The following is a 20,939-nucleotide window of genomic DNA, read 5'->3' on the forward strand; positions in this document are numbered from 1 at the left end:
AGGCAGAGCGAGGAGGTGGCGGCGCTCGGGAGACTGTGAAAGCTGCTAGGGAATCGAAAATGAAATTTCATGCAGATAGAGAGGGCCTGATCTAATTTCTCTTTCTCTCTCTCTCTCTTTTCTCCGTGGCTGAAGGAATTTATTAATCGGTCGGAAATAAGAGAAATCGGGTATGGCGAATTTCTACGAGAAAATTGATAATTTCGATGCCGTTCAAATTTCTCGAGGAATTTTTTCATTCCGTTAAAAAGTTCCGACGGAATGAGAATTCGAACGAGTATAATGAGAGGGATGAGAGGAAGAAATTGAACATCCGTGTGAAATTAACCGGATCGAAACACCATCAATTAAGGAAGGCAGACGACACAGTCGGACGAGTCGATCGCTCATGATTACCGGTCGCAAAAACGATATATTATTATGCGTGACGACGACTACTGGGCGGAGAGGTTTGGAAAAGTTTCGAAGGGGGATGCATCACGTGCGTAACATGCCTGTTATCGTTAATCATGATGCATTAGACGCTGCTAATAATGACCTCTCCTCGTGCACGCATCTGCCGCCTCCCCTCTCTTTTCTCCTCCTCCTCCTGGATAACGAAATATTTTTCCAGATTCGGGTTATCACGCACCGATCATATTTGACGTTGATTCAAATGAAAATTCACCGGTGCTTGGAAAGTAGGTTTTAATCGCTTTGCTTTAATTGGAACATCAATTTCAATATAAAAATGTGATTGAAATGTCAAAAGTGATTGTTGCGAAAATTATTTTCTCGTGCCTGGCAAAGCGAACGTGAAAAATAAAATTTGTTTTTACGGTCATTTTGTTTTCAGTTGATTTCGCGTTTCGATACACGGTGAATATTTCGAATATATATATATATATATATTCGATGAAGTATATTTATTTAATATTTTGTTCTTTTTTTTTATTTTTGTTACTGGATAGAACACTTATCATTGGACGGTGATGGAAGAGGAGGGGGGGGGAAAAAATATTGAAAATAGAATTGCAAAATTTATCTCGTTTCAATCTCGCGTGTAAAATAATGAATTACGTATTTCATAATTTACAAAGCAAATAAATTTTGACAACACGTGTAACATGCGTGAACAGCAATTTACGACCATTATAGTTCGAGCATTATAGCGTTGCGTTTACAACAACCGGTGTAATTGAAAGAAAAAAAAGGAAAAAAACTGATAAACGACAACAGTTGTTAAATGTAAACGCATTGTATTGCAATTTAAAACGGTGGAAATGTAACGAATGATCGTGCTAAAATAATTAATGAATAATAAAGCGGACAACGAGTCCGCCAATTTCGCGAGAGATCGATCAGAAATATCGTGTCGTTACGTGTTTCGAGGACGTAAGACCACGTACGCTCTACTTCTCTAGGTTACGTTCCATCATTTATTCATATACATCAATGAAACGTATCGTTTAACCTTTTTATAAACGTTCAACCGTTGACATTTCGATAATTTTTCAACAATAATTATACAAGTTTCGAGCTTAGGCCACAACGCATAATAACAAATAATTTTGTAAAGTTTAAGTATAGACGAGAAAAAAAGTTTTGTCAGATTCATAAAGGCGCGATAAAATCGGCCGATTTCCAAGAAAAACAAATTCACGCAAAGAAAGATGGAAGAAACCCCCGATTACAACGGGGGCAAAAGAGATAATCGTTTGACGGATAACGTCTATATAATTACATCGATCGTTTTTTCATCGAAACTTGAAATGTTGAGTTCCGCGGTATCTCGAACAGATACACACAAAGGAGGATAATTACCACTTATTTATGTAGCATAATAAACAGAGTACACGTCAAGTTTCAATCTCAAAGGACGTTCTTTTTCTAAAAGATTCACTAAAAGATTTAATAACGCAGAGTTTCCTTAGTAATACGATAATATCTGGATTAAAATATACCCTTTCTAGAAAGAAATCTCACTGGTGATATCGAAAAAAAAATTCTCTTTGGAGAGAAAAAAAAAGTAATTATTCAATTATTCCTCGCATCCAAATCTAATAGCCGATCGATATCCAAAATTTTCTGGAAAATTCCTGGAAAATTTTCGACCCGACAGCGGGCAAACACGATAGCGAGCCATTCCGTTTCCGAGGAGGCGTATATAGATCGATCGGGCAAGAAAAACTCGAGGGGATAAGAGATACAGCGGTGCTCGATTATAATCACCCTCTCACAAAGAGACCCTGCCCCGGCTGTTTGCGAAAGGGCCTTCGCTGTAAACAACGGCTATAGCGACGAGGCCGCAGCCGGCAAAATACTACGATGGACGCGCGGCAAGTAGGTCGTTGGGACGAGCAACTTTTCCTTTCTCCTTGCAAGGGGGGAGCGGAGGAAGAGGGGGGACGCACGCTTCAGTATTCGTCGTACGCGACACCTCTGCCGGCTGCGCGGCGTGGTGGGAGTCGCTTTGAGCTTGAAACGAATTTAGAAACCGCGAGATCTGGCTACGGCCGCGAATAATATGCGTAACGCGGTTCTGATGTCACCGTTTCGCGATTTTCCGTTCACGTCTCGCGCGGTTCTCTAACGATTCTGTATTTTTTTTTCTTTCTTTTTTTTCTTGGAATCCTCCTCGAGTGGAAAGTAATATAATTTAACTGCGAGAAAGTTATTATACGTTGAATCATGTACAAACATTTTTTCAATTTTCGTTTAGCACGAAACGTTACTATCTTTATTACGCGAGAAATGAAGAATTAACCTTTCGAGTTAACACGTGATCTGTGCACGCACTATGAGCGTAACTCACTATTAAATTATATATAATGAAATACGGAAATATTCGAAAATTTAAATTCCTCGACCAATTTAATATCGTTGGCGTGTAACACGATTTCGAAGAAGAAGGGCAGTTTCACGTATACGTCAACTATCCGACTTTACGTGGCCACGATGACAATGGCAATGGCGATGGTCCTGGGAATGCGTTACGAGTCATATTACCAGCGCTTCCAGTCTGAGCATCCATCAGTGGCTCTACCTACTTCGCGGTCGCTTTACAGATCTGACAAATTGCGCCACCATGTCTCTCGCTCATTTCTCTCTCTCTCTCTTCCCCCATCACTTCGAAGAATTATTATCGTCGACGGATTAATCCTTTGAATATCACGCTTGGCGAGAATATTAGAATCGTTGTACCTTTTTCGTATATATGACAGTTAAATAATTTTTCTTCCCACAAATAAAAGAATTATATTATAGATAGATCGAAGAATACTTCGTCAAATATACCTGCGATTTTCCACGATTGTACAAAGTCGTAGGAAGAATGTTTGGGATATATATAATAATATTGGAGATGAAGATTTAAAGTTAAAAAGTTATTGAGAATATGCATAATGCACGCGATACTTGACGAATTGAATTTTTAATATTTTGTTTACGTCATAAGCATAAATCGCTTCTACTTGTTGCGTTCCCATAGAAACAGCCGTGTTGAAGTAAACAAACAAATGGAAATAATTGCGAGCATAACCGTGTCGAATCACGAAAAAAGAATTTTACAATCCATAAGGTAATAATTTACGCGCTAATAAATTGTGCCCAACTCGTACAGAGAATTGATGTTTGCACATGTTTTGCGCAATTTGAATATTTATCCATTTTTCTTCGAAGGCAAAGTCCAAGAAATGACGCTTCTTCGATATTCCTTTTTTTCTTCCTTTTCTTCCTTCTCTCTTCCTTTCTTTTCTCTTCTTTTCATTCGCAGAAACGGTCGGCAAGCTTTCGTTCGTCGTAATCGAACGATTCCTCCGAACGAGATTGTCCTTCGTTTCAAGTTTCCACGGGTGGATCGATAATTGCATACACGTATCACTTACGGGTGTTAGTCACGATAATTTGATATCGTATAACGCGCAGCTCATCGCATAGCCTCGCGGTCTAATCGAAAGGATGTTACATACGTATTAAATATTCTAATAAATATTTCCCGAGTTTCGCTTGAAATTTTTCATTTTATCGCCCGCTAAAAAAGGAAAGAAACACTTTATACAAACGCATAAATACTCTGGATGTTTAACGTTTAAAATTCTTAACGGGTCGTGAATTTGAATTTATCGTCAAGGGGATATGCAACGAAGAAAATATTTATTATTATAGGTATTCGTCGAAAGGACATGTAAAATTTATTATCCGAGTTTATGTTTCAAATTAAATAACGATGTGTGTATATATATATATATATATGAACTCGTTAATGAAGATCGATCGGATTGAATTGTTTAACGTCTGGATAAATTATACATTATTTTTAAACTCTACGACGATATATCTTCGTATATTCCATTATTATAAAGTATATATACATATATAAAAATTTAATCGAATTATTTTAGAAATTATAAGGCGCGTCCCTGCTTTCGAAATTGGAAGGATTACCTTACAGGAAATGTTATTTAACAATTAAAATTCGTATGGATTCGATTTCGTGTTCCATTCCTTTACAACTATTCAAAATTTTGAACAACTTTATGAAACTTGAATTTGTTATTACGCTGTTTCCATATTTTTGTAACTTTTCTATAGATTAATCAATTACACAAAGATTTGCAGAAAGAAAATCTGACCTTGCTGCTTTATTCTTCCCGAAAGTTTTTCCAAATTCGAAAGCCAACTAAATTATGATTAACCCGACTCTCTTTCCTTTTACAATTAATCTGTAAGATTAATAAAACTCATATGAAAAATATAAAAAAACGTATGAGCCAATTCCAATTCCACCAACTAATCTAATCTAATGTTAAAACCGAGTCAAGAATTCCGAAGAGAAATAATCATCAGAGAGATGACCTCATAAATGAAATACTTTATTAACAGATGAGTCAAATCTTTATTTAGATTCCATTTATATCTCGAACGAAGGAGGCGCGGCACAAATGAATTTCAATAAAAATCCAAATCGAAGTTTCGATAAACCCTCCTTCGAAGGAAGGAAAGAAAAAGAAACGCTCGGTTCAAGCCGAGTTCCTTATTTCTCAAACGTCGGACGTGTCGCCTCGATCGCGGCCTTTCCAGTGGCTTGTTACCATCCCCGACATAGGGAAAGAAAAAGGATCGCTCGAGCGTGTTGGATCTTATTGTCGGTATAAGTAGTCGGAGGGAAAACAGACGGAGGAAAGGTGTATGTGTGTGTGTGTATCCACCCATCCCCGGTGCATGGAGCACGCGACGACGATACAATTTGAAGCTTTGCGCCCAGAAGCATGTGACAATATCACGGCTACGCGGTACGTGCTCGGTGTATGTACGCCATCCCCTCCTCTCTTTCTCTCTGTCTTTCCTTCTGCCAGAGCAAGGATGGAAGAAGATGGCTAAGGACAGGGGGAACGACGTACGTTTCTCTCCACGATCTTTCTCTCCCGTGTATTTGGATTTGTCGGATTTGTAAGATTTCTACCCGACGATACCCACCCCCCACGACCCCCCTCCCTTTCTTTTTGCGGATTACCTCGAGTTTGCGATATTTAAGTCCCCTTCCCGCTTGGCAAATATTTTCGCCGGCATTTTGTAGGTTTTTTAAAGGGAAGGTGGGGAAAGGGGCAGTTTGAGGTAGCTTGGAGTCGATTACTCGTTAAAATACAGTCGATCCATTATTCGTGATTATTATTACATCTTGGAAATTGTCGAGAAAGTAATTTCAATTTTTAGTGGTGAACAAAGCAGGAGAAGGGGTTTGTGAATTTTTTGAATAAATAATTAGTCGAATTCTAAAATGTATATCAATAAGAATATTTATTTCTGGACGTATAAAAAGGGAGGTAAATGATTCGTGAATTAATTGTAACGAATCCGTAACTTAATAAACGAATCACTCGCGATTCGATAATTTCGTATAATCTATTTTAAAATTTCAAATCCCAACGGTTATTTATTTCAAAATCGTAAATTCGTAGATTAATGCGGAATTACGGTTATCGCCGAGAGAAAAGCAACTATTGATAAAAGTACGATAATCTACGTATCGTAGAATCATTAGATTTATTTTTACAAACACGCGTGTAATATAATATAGTAATCGAGTATATATATATATATATTTTTACGAAATAAGAGATATATTCGAAGGCAAATTCGTTTAAAAAATGATTCTACTGCATTTAGGTTGGCTTTTTTCTTTTTTTTTTTTTTCCACCGATTACTTCTTCTTACGTCAGTAATAGAACATTCTGGAACGATACGTACACGTTGATAAGATAACGCCTGTAACCAGATACAATTTAAAATCTTGAAATACAGTAAACACGAAGTAGGAAGCAAAATAGATTTCTTACGATACGAATTTATTATTATTGAAAAATAGAAAAAATAATATATAAAATCATACGCAATGATAAAGGAATATAAATTTAGAAATCGAAGATTATATTTTCATTCGTCACATTTTAATCACTGAATAGTTTTTCAATATGTCAACGTTTTAAACATTTCCACAAATCTAAGAGATTATTATACAAACACGTACGGTGCGTGATAAATTATATTTCGATCCCTCCCCCAAAAAAATCATTAAAAAAAAAATGAAATATACCAAACTATTCGAAAAACGATTAATCAAGCCTTTACCAATGAAATTTAAACGACAAACGAGGTGCATTAATTGGGAAAATAAATCACGTTTAACCGAACCAAACAGGTGAGCCCGTACAAATTAAATAAATTAGCCGACAATGGCAACAGTTTTTTTTTTTTAACACGTCTACACGTTGATTTTCCGCTCGGTCGCGATCGATCAAAAAAATTTGGACGACGCATCGAGTGCGATAAATTGATTTTCCAGAAAAGCGTGGACAGACGTCGATTATATTTTCAATTCATCACTGCGATTTTTCAACTGGAAATATGCTCCACAAGTTCGTTTCCTTCCATACGACTCATTTATGCATATTTTCAACGATTGAACGGTACTTTGTCTTTTGTTTTAAACCTTGCCACGGTAAAATTGCCGCGCAATCGAGGGAACCGCTCAGTTAGGTCTCTTAAGCGACTTGAACAGACCGCTTAAAAGTAGATTTAAAGGATCGTGAAAAAACGAAATATTCCGCTTCTTGACATCTGTCCTTGAAAATACAGGGGGAAGGAATTTGTTGAATAATCAATAAACAAATTAAATTATACACCGCGCGAATACGTAGTACAAGTAGTCGAATTTGCGAAAAGGAGATATTTGAAGGATGAAAAATAAAACAGATCGATCACGATTACTCGACCCGCAGATAATAAAAATTACCGATACTGTTTCGATGATAATAATAACATTTCATGGCCGTATAAATATTCTTATCGGAGGCGGAGATTCCAGAATCAGCGGTTCTCTCGAACGAGTTCGCGAAATTGTGTCAACGTATAATCCGCAAAATTACGAAAGCCTGGATCGATCTTTCCTCGAGTTACAACACCAGAAAAGATTAGAACGAATTACGAAACGTACAATTCCACGTAATACGCGACATATTTCCTCTATTAAACGAACCAATTCCCCTTCTTCGAGGAACCTTAACCACTGTCTCGTTTCTGTCAAGAACCATCGCTGGTCCACACGGATCCCGAGCGATAAACCCGCGGTGTAAAAGACAAATATTTACGCGATCCAGGAGAAAGAGAGAGAGAGAGAGAGATCTCACCACGAAACTTCTCCCCAACTGGCAGAAAAGATAGAAATCGAGCTCCTCGACGACTGGAAATTAATTCTCCCTTTTGGCTCGCAGGAGGCGAGGCAGGCATTCGGATCTAGATAAAGGGAGGGCCGGGCGCCGCACGACCTTCCGGGTCCTCTGGCTCACCCCTTTTGTTGAGCGAATTCCTCCCTCGAGCCGGGAGTACATATCACTTAACCCCTCTATCGGCCCTCCTCTCTCCCTCCCCCCGCCTACACGCGTTTAAACGCCTCTTTCGGCAACTTATGCGCGATGCACAACTCGCCGCAGACCGCCAACACTTCCCGTAATTAACTGCTCGTTCCCGCCGCTATCTTATTATCCCATGAAGCGGCGGCAACCACCGAGTTCCGAGTTTCCGCTATTAGGCGCCCAACGGGGATTTAATACGCGACGATTTAATACGTAGGGTGCAAGGGCCAACTCTTAACCCGAACGAGGACGTGTTGTATTTTTCTTTCTCTCTTTTCGTGTTACGACGACTGATTCGTGCTTGTTTTCCGGGTTTCGAGGGGTTTTTGGGGGTTAATTCTTAATCGAAACGAAGAGGTGTTGTATTTTTTTCTCTCTTTTCGTGATACGACGACTGATTTCTGCTCGTGTCGCGTTTGAAGGGGTTTGAAAAGGTTTGAAGGGGTTTTGGGGAGTAATTCTTAATCGAAACAAAGAGGTATTGTATTTTTTTCTCTCTTTTCGTCTACGACGACTGATTCGTGCTTGTTTTTCGGGTTTGAAGGAGGTTTTGGGGGGTTAATTCTTAATTCGAACGAAGACGTATTATATTTTTCTTTCTCTCTTTTCGTGTTACGACGACTGATTCGTGTTCGTGTCGGGTTTGAAGGGGTTTGAAGGGGTTTTGGGGGGTCAATTGTTAATCGAAACGAAGACGTTGTATTTTTTTCTTTCTATTTTTTTGTGTTATGACGATTGGTTCGTGCTCGTGTCGAGTTTGAAAGGGTTTTACGGGGTTAACTCTTAATCGAAACGAAGAGGTGTCGTATTATTCGTGCTCGTGTTTGAGGGGTTGAAATTTTAAAAGGAGGAAAGGGTATAGGGTTGTTTGGGAATATTGGAGAATTTTTGAAGGATTCCGTTAGTTCTTTTGCCAATAATACTATCGTGTCTTATGGATTTTTATTGTTTAGTTTATATAAAATTATGAGAATTTGAGGAATGGTTCGTAAATTTCTTCCAAGGAGAGAAATAAAATTGGACGAAGAAAAATTCTTTCTTGCTGTTGATTCTTATGGATTCTTGTTAACACTCGAAAATGTGAGGAAAATTGTTTGAAGATGTTGAATTGGACGAAGAAAAATTCTTTCTTGTCTTCGAAAATGCTCGCAAGTTGATTCTTGTTAACTCGAGTTTACGAAATTATGAGAATGGAAGGAAAATTGTTATAGAAAAACTTTTTTGAGGAAGGAATTTCTCGCAACAAAATTTCGAAAATTCTTTCTTATCTTTCAAAAATGGCGAATAACGATACGATTGGACGGGATGGGAACAGGAACTTGTGAAATTATGAGAGTTAATTATTATACCAGAGAACGAAAGAAATATCGCATTCGTTTAGGGAGATTTATCGGCGGATAGGTTTTCGGGGAGGGTTGGTATTCATCGCAATGGTCGCTGCGATTTTTGTCGAGGCTTCCGATTGTTTGGCGAAAAAAAGCTTGTAAATCAATGCTCGTCAGTGGATACCGTGGGGGATAATAAATTATCGATGAAATGTTTTGAAATTAATATTTTTTTTTTGGGGAGGAAGGGGTTGGTTCTCTTTTCCCCTTTGATACGCTCGAAATCGACTGTTCGTATTTCAGCTTTTATCTCCATGAATGAATGGAAACGTGTGTGCGTGCTTCCCCTCCCCTCTCTTTTTTTCACGTTTGCTGCCCGGTGTAAAAACTTTGAAGAATTACGACACGCTCGAAATACGACAGTCAATTATTAACATCATTGCTCGTCAAAACTTCTTTCGCATATTCGTTTGTCATTTCACTTGCCGAACCGTGATTCGATTCTTGGCACAAAGAGAAATTTCGAAAAAATCTAAACAGATCAGAATCTTTGATGAAAACTTCGATTTTCAAGTTAAAATATACTCATCCCGAAATTTTGTCGAAAACTGTAAATTAATCGCCAATTGAATAATTTTCCATATGACATAAGAGCGCGCGAGGAAAAAAGGAATCGCGGAAATCTTCGAAACTCGAGCGAAAAATACAGCTGGAACGATTTAATTTCGTAGCGCGAATCCTTCATCCGCGAACGACTCGAATTCCTGAACAGAATTTCCACGGTTCTTGGATCAAGAATCCGCCCCTCGAATATCGTATTTTACGTTGGCCGGGTGCATATTTTAGAGGCATTTACTCCGCAGGGAGGGTGGATGAAGGTGAGAAGAGGGTGCGGATTCGAAAAGAAAGGGAGCGATTCAAGGTGAACGATGCGCCCCAAGCCGTGCCCTCCATCCAGGAATGCCGCCGGTTAGTTATTTTAGGCGCCCTTCGTTCCCTTATTCGCGGCAACAAGTAACGAGATAACGAAGAAACGCTTTGCTTTTCTTCGAAATCCACGAATTTACGATTTAATCGCAAAGAGGTTTTGGAGGCTAGCGTTAAACCTCGTTTCTTTCTTCCTTCCTTCTTCCTATCGATCGTTAATTTATTTCGTGACGAATAATGGAGTAATAAGATGAGTTTTCGACATTTCGTTCAACGTTTCGTGAACGTAATAATTAACTAAACGCAAATAATTGCTTCGTAGCCAATAATTACCACTCGAAGAATTAGATATTGCACTTTGTCGAAAAAAAAAAGATTGAAACTGCGAGAAAAGATAGAACGGGGGAGGGAGAGGGAGGGAAAGAGTTACTAATTAATTTAAGAAAGACCGTTCCAATTTTAAAGAGGTCCAGGGAACGCATCGTCGCGGCCGCTATTATTCACTTGACTTTTTCTCAAGGAGGAAGCATCGTGTATTCCCGGGGGACAGCCTTTCCATTAACCGAAGTATCTTACTCTCCAGCTTTTGCAAATAACACGATGATGGAAAAAAAGTAGCGGGTGTAGACGGGAAGTGGCCCGTAACGAGCATTAAATTGCATTTTCATTGTTACCGCGACATTGCTTGCCCGTAATTCAACTAGCGCGCCACTGAGTTTTGATTTTCTTATCTTGTTTATCGAACAACCTCGACTAATCGAACCTTCTGTTTCCCGGGATAAAAAATTCCCCCACCCTCCAGCGATAATTCTATTTCTATTCTCCTCCGCGTTCTACGCGAATTTCTAAATAATAAATACATCGAGACTATGCATACATATATATTTCCCAAACTGAATATAATTTTCGTAATATACGCGAATAAGATACGTCTTCCCTGCTTCTGCCTCGATGCACGAATTTAAAACCATCGTATTCGACAACTTGAACTCGATCTCGAGCGCCATCGAAACTTGGAAAGAATTGGAGAGAGAGAAAAAAAAAAAGAAATCACCCACGAAATTACCGCATGTCTTCATGTATCATCATCACCTCCTATTTATACGCGGATCCTGAGTTATAAAATAATGGAGATAAACTCACGTGTTCTCCTTCTGATCGCCGTTGCTCGACTGCGACGACGGCGACGGCTGCTGCGCCTGTTGCTTCGAGTACGGATGATGATGATGATGCACCACGTTGTTGTTATTGTTGTTGTTATTGTTGTGCATGTGCACCTTGTTCGCGTTGCTGTCGGTCGGCGAGCCCGGCGAGATCTTACCCGCCAGAGCGTTCAACGATTGAAGCATTTTCATAGGAGTCCTCCCGGCGGCCGGATCTCGGTGCCTCCTTCCCTCGGCCTCGTTCACCCTTGAGGAACACAGGATTACTCGTCGTTTCCGGTTTCAACCGAGCCTCAACAGCCCCCAAACTCTAACCGATTACGCGTGTCAAACCGATGCGCACTCTCACGCTCCCTCGCTCGCTCGCACATTCACTCTCTCTCTCTCTCTATTACTCGAGCAACGCACGAACTTGATATAGCGCGCGAGATACACGACCAGTGAATATATATATATATATATTTTCTTCTTCCTTCTTTTCCCTCTCACTCGCTCACTCGCTCGCTCTCTTTATCTCCCTCCCTCCACGAATACTGGACACAGAAAGTATACACTGTACACGAGACACGGATGAACCGGCACCAATTTGTCTCTAGGGAAATTCTGTTCGACGTTACTATTGCACACTCTGGCCACGGTTAATGCTCGACGCGAAACTGTCGGTTAATCCCAGCTATCGACCACGACGGTCCTTCGTCTCGCTACACAAACAGAAAATGAAAACAGAAAGATGTTGTTATTCGGGCGTGTATCCAGGTGTCAAGGAGAGCGGGCGATATTTTACGACGGTGTGCGTGCGTCGTTCGCAATGTTTTCGTCGTCGTGTGTGTGTGTGTGTAACGGTACGTAATTCGAGCACGACGAGGATAACGACGAAGTTTTCGGCTACAAAACTTTTTTTTCCTCTCGTATTTAAATACGAATTTATGATAAGCTCGTTCGCATCGATTTTTTTATATTACGACGAGATTGAGAAGATTTGGGTAAATTATATTACATTATTCTTAAATCTTGTAACGAGAACTTTGTATTTATATCTCGTTCGAAACAAATCTTACGAGTTGTGAGCATTTGTTAACTGAAATGTACACAGTTATAGAAAAAGTATCGCGTTATTGGAATTTTTTTTCTTTTTATTCCTATCGATAAATTATTTCAACGACCACACGCCCGTATCCTGCCCCAGTTTGAAAATCATCCGTGTCATGCATAAAAATGTACGCCGTTTTAAAGTCAGTGCAAAAATTCTATCCGTTTTTTGCATGTTTTCACGATTCGAAACGTGTTCTAGATCCACGTTTGCTCAGGTAATTGGAAAATTTCGATTGCAAAGAACGGAAACGGGTAGACAAATCCCCATGAATCTAGACAAACTTGCATACATATTGATTTTATGAAGATCGAACTGTAAAGGTAGCTTTTGCCACAAAAAACGAGTTGTATCAATACCTAAGAATCCATTTTCTATACAAGAGACAATATTGATCCCATCGGAAAACTCAATATACATCGCATATTTGGAAACGAAATTTGAAAATTTGATGGCTGTGCCGTAACACAATCGATGAATCGTCTGTTATTCAGTTTATAAAAATGGTATTAAGTTACGCACGTGAGAAATAGATAATTTCGTCTCTTTGTATCTGATTCCATTGAGCCATATATATATAATAGAATCTAATAAAACGAAATCTAATATACACGATTCCATTCGTTTCACACATCTGAAGGGATTATTATTTTTGAACAATATTTAAAATTCAAAGCTCAAAAAATTAATCCAGAACCAAATTTCTCATCCCATTGAATCCAATTCTACTAATAACAAAAATATCCTACCCAAAAATTTTACAATTTTACAAACAGACTTTCACAATACCTACAAATCCATAAAAATATCCAAAAAAAAAAAATTTAACACGATACTTGAACGACCAAAGTATCGCAGAATTTCGTTCCCAAAACTAGTCCAAACTTTTTACCAGCATAATTGTTGGTATAATAATCAAATGGAGGGAATCGAAAGTGGAGGACTGCGAACTCGAGGAACGGAAAAAGGAACTCTGAAGATGCTCGCCGGAAATGGCGAGCGAAGAGGGCGTTAAAGGGGATCGAGCTCGATTGTGTGTGTGTGTGTGTGTGGTTCCTCCACCGTATTCTAGCCGAGTTTCTAATTAAACTTAAACTTTTAATTGACTCGTTGCGCGGCTGTTCCACGCACGTACCCGTATTACCAGGTGTTCCAACTATCCGCGATTACTCCGATTTCCCTCCTATTCTACCTGCCTGCGCTCCTCGCAACACACATCTACGGGAATACCTTCTTCACCAACAATTCGGAAGAGGCATGCCTCTTCTTTACGACCGAGTTAATTAAGGGTGAAACGGGGTATTCGGTGTACGATAAATAAACTGTATAACGTGATAAATATGGATGGAAATAATTGCGCGGGAGGTTTATAATACGGTGTATATATATTATAGATACAAATAGGCAATCGTAGGTGTTGAGGCAAAGTGGTCGTGAAGTTCAGCTCGCTTTCGGGAACGGGGAAAGTATTCGTGAAAATTGGATCGTTGGTTGAATTGGATTAAATTTTGCCAAGGAAAGAATCGATGGAGTGGTGCGAGATCACGTTATAAGAGTGTTTGGACCAGTTTTTCAAATAGAATGAACGGTTCCATGGTTTCGAGATCGATGTATTTGTTATAATAATTTATTATAATAATATCTTGTTCTTTATCCTGAATCGTTGAATCGTTTTCATCAACCGAATGCACTATTATTTTCCAAAAACTTGAAAGATTTTGAAAAGTTTCAACCTTCTTTTTTAACAAGATTACCAGCTATCAAATAATAATAAGAGTAGAATCTTTATTCAAGGATTCGATTTTTCTCTTGAAATCCAAGTAATAAATTTATCGAGATCATTTTCTTCAAGTTGTAAATTATCGCCCACACCCCTCTCGACACCCGGTGCACGGAAAGTTCCCTTTGTCCTCGTGTCTCGAGGGCAAGGGTTGAAGTCACCGGCGGTATTTACCGCAGAGGCGTTGGAAAATAGGGCAGAGATGAGAAACTGCTGGATTCTCCACCACCTTCTACGGGGGATTTTCACCGACTCGAGCGTCCCTTTGTTTCGAATGGTACACCAGTTCGAAGACGCTTGGGAAGCGTCTGGGAAACCTTCCTTCCGTTATTTACCGGAAATACGGAGGGAAGCGAAGAGCGTGAGGAAGAGAGAGAAAAAAGAGGGGAGAAAAAAATATTTTCAATCTGCTGCTTCGAGGATAACGAGCATCCTTAAATTTCTACTACTGGGCCTTTCCAAGATAAAGAAATCTATAAAATGAACTTCAAGATCTCTCGTCAAACATCCATCGGATTATAAAAATCGCGATTCGTTTTCGAGGTATCTATTTATCGATAATGGCGATTAACGAAATAATACGATCGAAACAGGGAGCGTAGAGAAGAAAGGGCGGAAAACAGTTCCGGTTAAGACGAACGGAGGCGAGGAAAGTGAAACTCGAGTCTGGAGAGGTGAAGATAGAGGAGGCACAATTACCGGAACTGCCACCACTGTCAAGTGTCAAAGGGGGTCAGGAATAATTTAGCACGCTGGCTGAAGGGGGTGAGAAAGAAAGAAGAGGGCGGTGAGGAGGGGTGGAGGGCAGTAAGGTAAAGAAAAGGAAGAAGGAGAAGAAGGGTAACCGGCAACGACGCCCGCGGGCTGAGAAAAGCGCGCAGGAAAGCCTTCTCTCTCCGCTTCAGCCTTCTGTAACTCTTTTGTCCTTCGCGCACGCGCTTCCTCTCTTCATCGTCCTTCCTTCTCGTTCCCACTTGTTCCCTTATTCTCCGTAGGCTCGACGACGGAGCTCTGTTTCACGACGACGAGGCTCCTTCCAGCCACTCTATTCCCACCTCGACCTCCTCCTCCTCCTCCTTCTCCACCTCCTCCACCCTTTACTTGCTGACCACTTCTTGCCGCTTTGAGACGTCGAATTAAAATCTCGACGACGATTTAGAGGACGAGCTTTCAACCGATTCTATTCCCATTCGTGGTACACGTATACGTATATTATATATTTATGGAACGAGCGAGAAGAAGAATGGAAGAAGAAGCATTTATGGAATACAGTGTTGAAAACAGGGATATATTGAGAAATTTAATAATCTTCGAATTGGAGGTCGAAACGAACGTGGAGAGAAACAAACGCGTCGCTCGTTTCGAGACAAGTTTCGTGGCGAATGCAGTTATGACGAGATAACGCGAGGAGAAAAAAGTAACGTAAACATACGGCCGGTGTTACAACTTTGTTTTCGTTCTAGCCACCTCGCGTCCTAATAGCTTATCTGTTGCGCGACTCGACTATAATATCGTTGACCGAAAATTTTACACGAAACAAAAATGGTACAATATCTTGATATATTTTTAACATCGATTCCTCTAAAGATCCCAGTATTTTATTTTCAAAATATATCCATCCTCTAATTCCGCCGTGCACGCATATTCGAATTATGTTATCCACCGATCTCTCGACAAAACTTTTGCTCGCGCTCCAATTCCATACCCGACACTTTTTACTCTAAATCCTTGCCCCACTGTATCGTGTCATGCACGCAGAGATTCGAACCTGTTTCTCGCTCGATCCACGGCCAGTCGTCACCCCTGCGGAGCACACCTGGGTCCCGTGGTCCTCACGCGTGACTCCCTTCGATCGAACCGGTGATCCCGGCCAGCCCGATGCGATAGCGATTGTGATACTCGGAATAGACGCGTACCCGCGATATCGGAGCGTGAATTAAAGCGCACGACGATCCCGCCTCGGCCACCTGAGCACTACGACTGGCGACAAGAGCCGAGCAGCCGGCCATCGTATCTTCGGATAAGCCTTATCGGTGCCCAAAGACCCCACCCTTCGCCCATGGGCCGCATCCCTCACACGTTTTCACGTTACGAAGCCGGCTCACGATACGCTTGCTCGCGCGTAAGCCCGCTTAAGCGCCTCTGCGAGCATTTACGCTCCACTTTCCTTCGCCCGCTTCCAACTTTGCCACACACGCTTCTCCGCGCTTTCCTCGTCGCGGCTTTTTTTTTTCTTCTCTCCCTCAACTACTCTCTCCTCTTCCTCCTCCGCCTTTGATCCTTGTCTTCTTTTTCTTCTTATTCTTCTTCTTCTTTTTCTTCGTCTTGCCTCTCTCCGAGTTCTTTTTCTTCTCTTTTTCTTTTTTACGAGTTTTTTTATTAGACTCGCCGATTAGGTTGGGTTATATACATGTGTATATATATATATATATGTATATATATACGCTAGTTTGGCTACTTGTTGCGGTGTCAGGATATTGTTGTTGTTGTTGTTGTTGTTGTTGTTGCGGGGATGGATTATGATATTCTTACGAGCGTTTCGATGATCATGGTGATTTTCTCGGCGAGTGGAGGGAGGTGGAAAGCTGCGTCGACCCTACGACGACGGCCTGCCGAGTGTCATCTGCAACGAACGAGCGTTCTTAGTTTTCTGGGACGTGTCGAGGGATGGTGGTAGTGGTGGTAGTGGTGGTGGTGGTGGTGGTGGTGGTGGTGGTGGAGTGGTCGTTCGGTGTTCCGTGCGAGCTTCTACTAGCTTGTAAGCCGGGAATTGGAGGGCAATCGATGCGAAGGAGGAATGGTTCCGCAGGTGGAGAAGAACTCGACTCGACTCGACTCGACCCGACTCGATTCGACTCGACTCGATCGCAGGTGGAAAACCGGAAAATTCTCTCTTTTCGATCGAGGTGTGATTTTCAAGTGCTCGTAATTTTACTCGAAATCGACTCGTTTAATACAAAAGTAGTAATTTTATTTAATTTTTTTTTTATTTTTTTTAAATCAACGAATCGCATCAAGGCCAAAATTTTCCGTTAAACTTATTTTATCAACGATTTCTATTTTTCTCCATCCTTGTAGCAATACTCGACGTTTCATTATCGAGTCTCGTCCGATCGAAACGAAACTATTTGAAAAAGAAAACAAAAGAAGAGAAAGAAAAATGCCATATCGCGATACCGAATTCCGCATACCTGAGCGCGATGAAATCCACGACTGAAAACCGGATGCACATGGAAGGTGAGGCGTGTTTGCGAGTAAACACTTCTTCAACTGGCAACACCAGACGACAAGCCAGAGCCACGGAATGGCTCTCCGAGATTAGATAACAGTTGGAACGCGTTTTGTGCCGTCGACTTGCTCAACGAGCAACGTCCTCGAGACGCGCGGAGAATCCACGGTTGCAGCGGATGAAACGGTATAAAAGATGTTCGACGTTTATGGCGCGAGCAAATGCTCAACGACGGGCACAATGGACAATAAAGAGGACGAACGCCTCTTTTTTTTTCTTTTTTTGACACGACTGCGTTTGCTCGTAATTGAATTACGAAGAATGGTTAAGTTCGATTTTCGAACAGTTTCTTTTGACGTGATTTTCCTCTTGTGTATTTAATATTGCTATCGTTTTGATGAGTATTATTTATTATTCGTGATTTAAATTCGAGTTTTCCTTTCTTTCTAACTAGTTTGGCAATTTAAATGTATCTTGCGTTAAAACGAATTAAAATGATGCGAGCGAATCATCTCATAGGAGAGAATCTATCGACAATGTCCACATTGTATTTTGTAAAAATTTTAAAATAAATTTCTGAAAAATTTGTATCAAAAGAAATTGAAAGTGATATTTAAAAAGAAGCGGATTTCTTGGAAATGATTTCACAATCGAAAGAAATAAATTGGTAATAAAGAATAATGGGCTCGTCGAAGAAACTCGTGTTGGTGGTGAAGCGAATCGACCGAGAGGTAAATAAGTGTCAAATATGAAACTCGAGTCGATAAGAGGAAGGAGCGAAGGTATAGTTTCCTCGCAGAAATAACAATGCAAACGGCAAGCCAGGTATCGTTATTGCATAGCTAAGCACCAGTAGTTGTTTGCAGGCGTGGAACAGCCGTTTGCAAGTCGACAAAGAGGTATTGTTCAGTCAAGAGATTCATCTAGCTCTCGGTCGGTACTCTTCTATTTACACGGCCTAACTCAACATTATGTCGCCAACTTCACGCAACTCCTCGAGACGTCGAATCCCCTCCTCCTCTTCTCGAAAATTCACTTCCGCCGTTTTGACATCGCGCGTCACCCTCGTAACCTACTACTTCTTCCACCAGTTCTTGAAACCATTTAAAAAAAAATTACAGATCGTAATTTTTGAAATGAAGAAGAAAGTAGAAAAAAAAAGAATTAATTCCGAATTAATTCTTCATCGCTTACCATCCGTGGATAAGTGCATCGTATTTATCATTTTATTTCTTCTTGAACCAGATTTTTAACTCCTTTCAGAATTTTTCCAGATTTTTTTCCGAAAAATCAGACCCAGAGGAAAAGAGTTCAGTTTATCTATCACGTGGATCAAAATAAAACAAAACAAAAAAAAGAAAAATACTGGTAAACACGAAATTCTACCTCCACATATTACCGTTATTAATTACTCAGAGATAAATCATTCAATAAACGATGAGGTTAGGTCGCGAGAGCACTCGGCTTACGCAGCGAGTGCACAACACTTTAGAGGAAAATAACTGGGTAAACGAATCACAGGCACGATGATTTACGAGCGGAGGATGGCTGGTTATCCGGCATGGAACATATGTTTCCATGGCAATATAACAATTAATCATTAACCAGCGCGAGATAGCAAAGTAGTGACGTAACTTTTTCAAGACTTCGCCTCGAAACAACTTATACCACGTACGCTCCAAGAGAGACGTTTAAACTCGGATCAATAAACGCCAACAAGTATCTTCGAGACAGTTTCGAGCTCCCATTTCTGTATGCTTAGAACGAGACAAGTATTTCCGAACAACGCACGTAGTTTGGATCGATCGTGAGTATTTTTGATACAACTTTTCAGTCGCTTTTTCTCTCATAAGCGCAGAGACGTCGAGACGCAAATTCACCTTTAAGAAATCAATCGAATCAATTTTGAGACACGCAATTATTCGTTCTCTCAGTAGCGTAATCATCGGTATATATTTATAAAATATGTGAAAAATATTTTAATCCCTGCAACTCGAGGGAAAAGCGATTAATCCATTTAAATGGTTGACTACTACAAATAATTTCATTTCGGTAGAGTTTTTACGCTTTCGGTTCCGCCATTGTTGGATATTGAAATTCAAGAAAAGGGGGGAGGGGAGGTTTTCCAGATAAATGAATACACAGGCCGCACTTGAAACGCTGTCATAAAATTCCTAAGTGTATTCTAGAGCTCAACATTAGCATAAAAGACTAGGTAAACACGAATCCGCGGACCCCTCGTTCCCCCGGACGTGCACGTTTTAGCCTCGCAAGAAGAGGTCTCCGCTATTTTAACCGAATTCTTTTCCTCCGCGAATTTGGAACAAAAAACGTGGCAACCTACATTCGAGTATTCGTAGTAAGTAACAGACGCTGGCCTCCACCCGTATTTATCATAATTCAATTTCGCATTCGAATTCATCCGTTGCTCACGTTTAAATATATCTGTCACTGTTAATTTATGGTAATCGATTCATCGATATTTGGCAATTTAATCGATAAATTGGGAACACGTGAGGGTTAAAAATAAATATTTTATTTAAAAAAACGAACGATAACGATGTGATCTTTTTAAAAAAAGTCGCCTTCTCCCAACTTCTAACTAAAATTCTTGGCCAGTAAATATTTTTTCGAGAGAAACAGAGAGAGAAGAATCGTGGAAATATTATTCCGAAACCTGGAGAATTATTCTTCCCCCGAAGTCTTCCTTTTTTTCTTTTCATCTGTATCGCGAGGCAACGTTGTTTTTTACATCGAGTAATTTAATACAGCGATTTATTAAAAAATTTTTACACGAGATAAATAAAAAAAATATAAAGGACCAAAGACGGGCGGCGCAATGAAGAATTTATTTACGAGAGGCGACTTTATATGATAATTTCGGATGCTCGAGGTGTTGCACAGAAATGAAAAGTCAGGAGCCACGTCATTAGCATTGCAAATCGTCAAGGGCGTTACGACATCGTTACATTTTTTTTTTTTTTTGTCTTTTTTTCTTTTCTTTTTGCGCCACGGACGCAAATGATTCTCACGCGACTCACAATTCACAATGGGCTCGCGTAACAACGTTATAAATGCGGTACTCTCGTTTTCCATACTCTCGTTTTCGAACTGTGAAATCGCTCTTTTTTTTTTATTGTTCGAAAAATCTGCTCGAAATACCAACTTTGTAAAAATGAAATTACAAACGAAATTCACTTAACGGTTAATGCTTCTTCTTTTTCGTGCAAAATTTTATAGGATATGGAATTTTTACGTTTCGCTCACTTTTCTTAAATTAAGAATTTCGAAATGATAATTCCCTTGTTAAAGCACAACGTTTACTTTAACGTTTGTTTCAACTCCAAGTTTCTCCTTTACTCGCTATTCCTTCCCCTCCGTGTGTATTTGATTACAAACACGCGCAGAGGTGAATTTTTAACATCCACTCCACCACAAAATTCTAGATCTTCGACTAACAATTCTACTTAATTAATGTTATCGTACGAAAGAAAACGTTCAAACCTGGCTTCTCTCTCCCCGAGCAAATACTC

The 20,939-nt window shown here is 40.1% G+C and overlaps 1 protein-coding gene and 1 long non-coding RNA gene across 30 annotated transcripts in view; one reads left to right on the plus strand and one right to left on the minus strand.

Annotated features, from left to right (window-relative positions):
- The window catches only part of LOC107994778 (CUGBP Elav-like family member 2), a 383,891-nt gene that overhangs the window by 280,635 nt on the left and 82,317 nt on the right, over nucleotides 1–20,939 (minus strand). For 24 of the 29 annotated variants that reach the window (XM_062085647.1, XM_062085636.1, XM_062085629.1 and 21 more), the window contains exon 2: nucleotides 11,288–11,554. In XM_062085647.1, the coding sequence (XP_061941631.1) occupies nucleotides 11,288–11,554 (267 nt within the window). Of the gene's footprint in view, nucleotides 1–11,287; nucleotides 11,555–15,945; nucleotides 16,801–17,368; nucleotides 17,507–20,939 lie in introns of those variants that run through there. The other 5 variants (XM_062085667.1, XM_062085686.1, XM_062085665.1 and 2 more) reach the window with 2 other exon arrangements.
- Nucleotides 16,924–20,939, plus strand: part of LOC133667393 (uncharacterized) — a 70,192-nt gene continuing 66,176 nt past the window's right edge. Inside the window, exons 1-2 of the long non-coding RNA XR_009832857.1 lie at nucleotides 16,924–17,083; nucleotides 17,256–19,213. This is a non-coding gene — a long non-coding RNA (uncharacterized LOC133667393). The remainder of the gene's footprint in view (nucleotides 17,084–17,255; nucleotides 19,214–20,939) is intronic.

The sequence above is a fragment of the Apis cerana genome, linkage group LG1 (genome assembly GCF_029169275.1).
Source record: "Apis cerana isolate GH-2021 linkage group LG1, AcerK_1.0, whole genome shotgun sequence".
NCBI lineage: Eukaryota > Metazoa > Arthropoda > Insecta > Hymenoptera > Apidae > Apis > Apis cerana.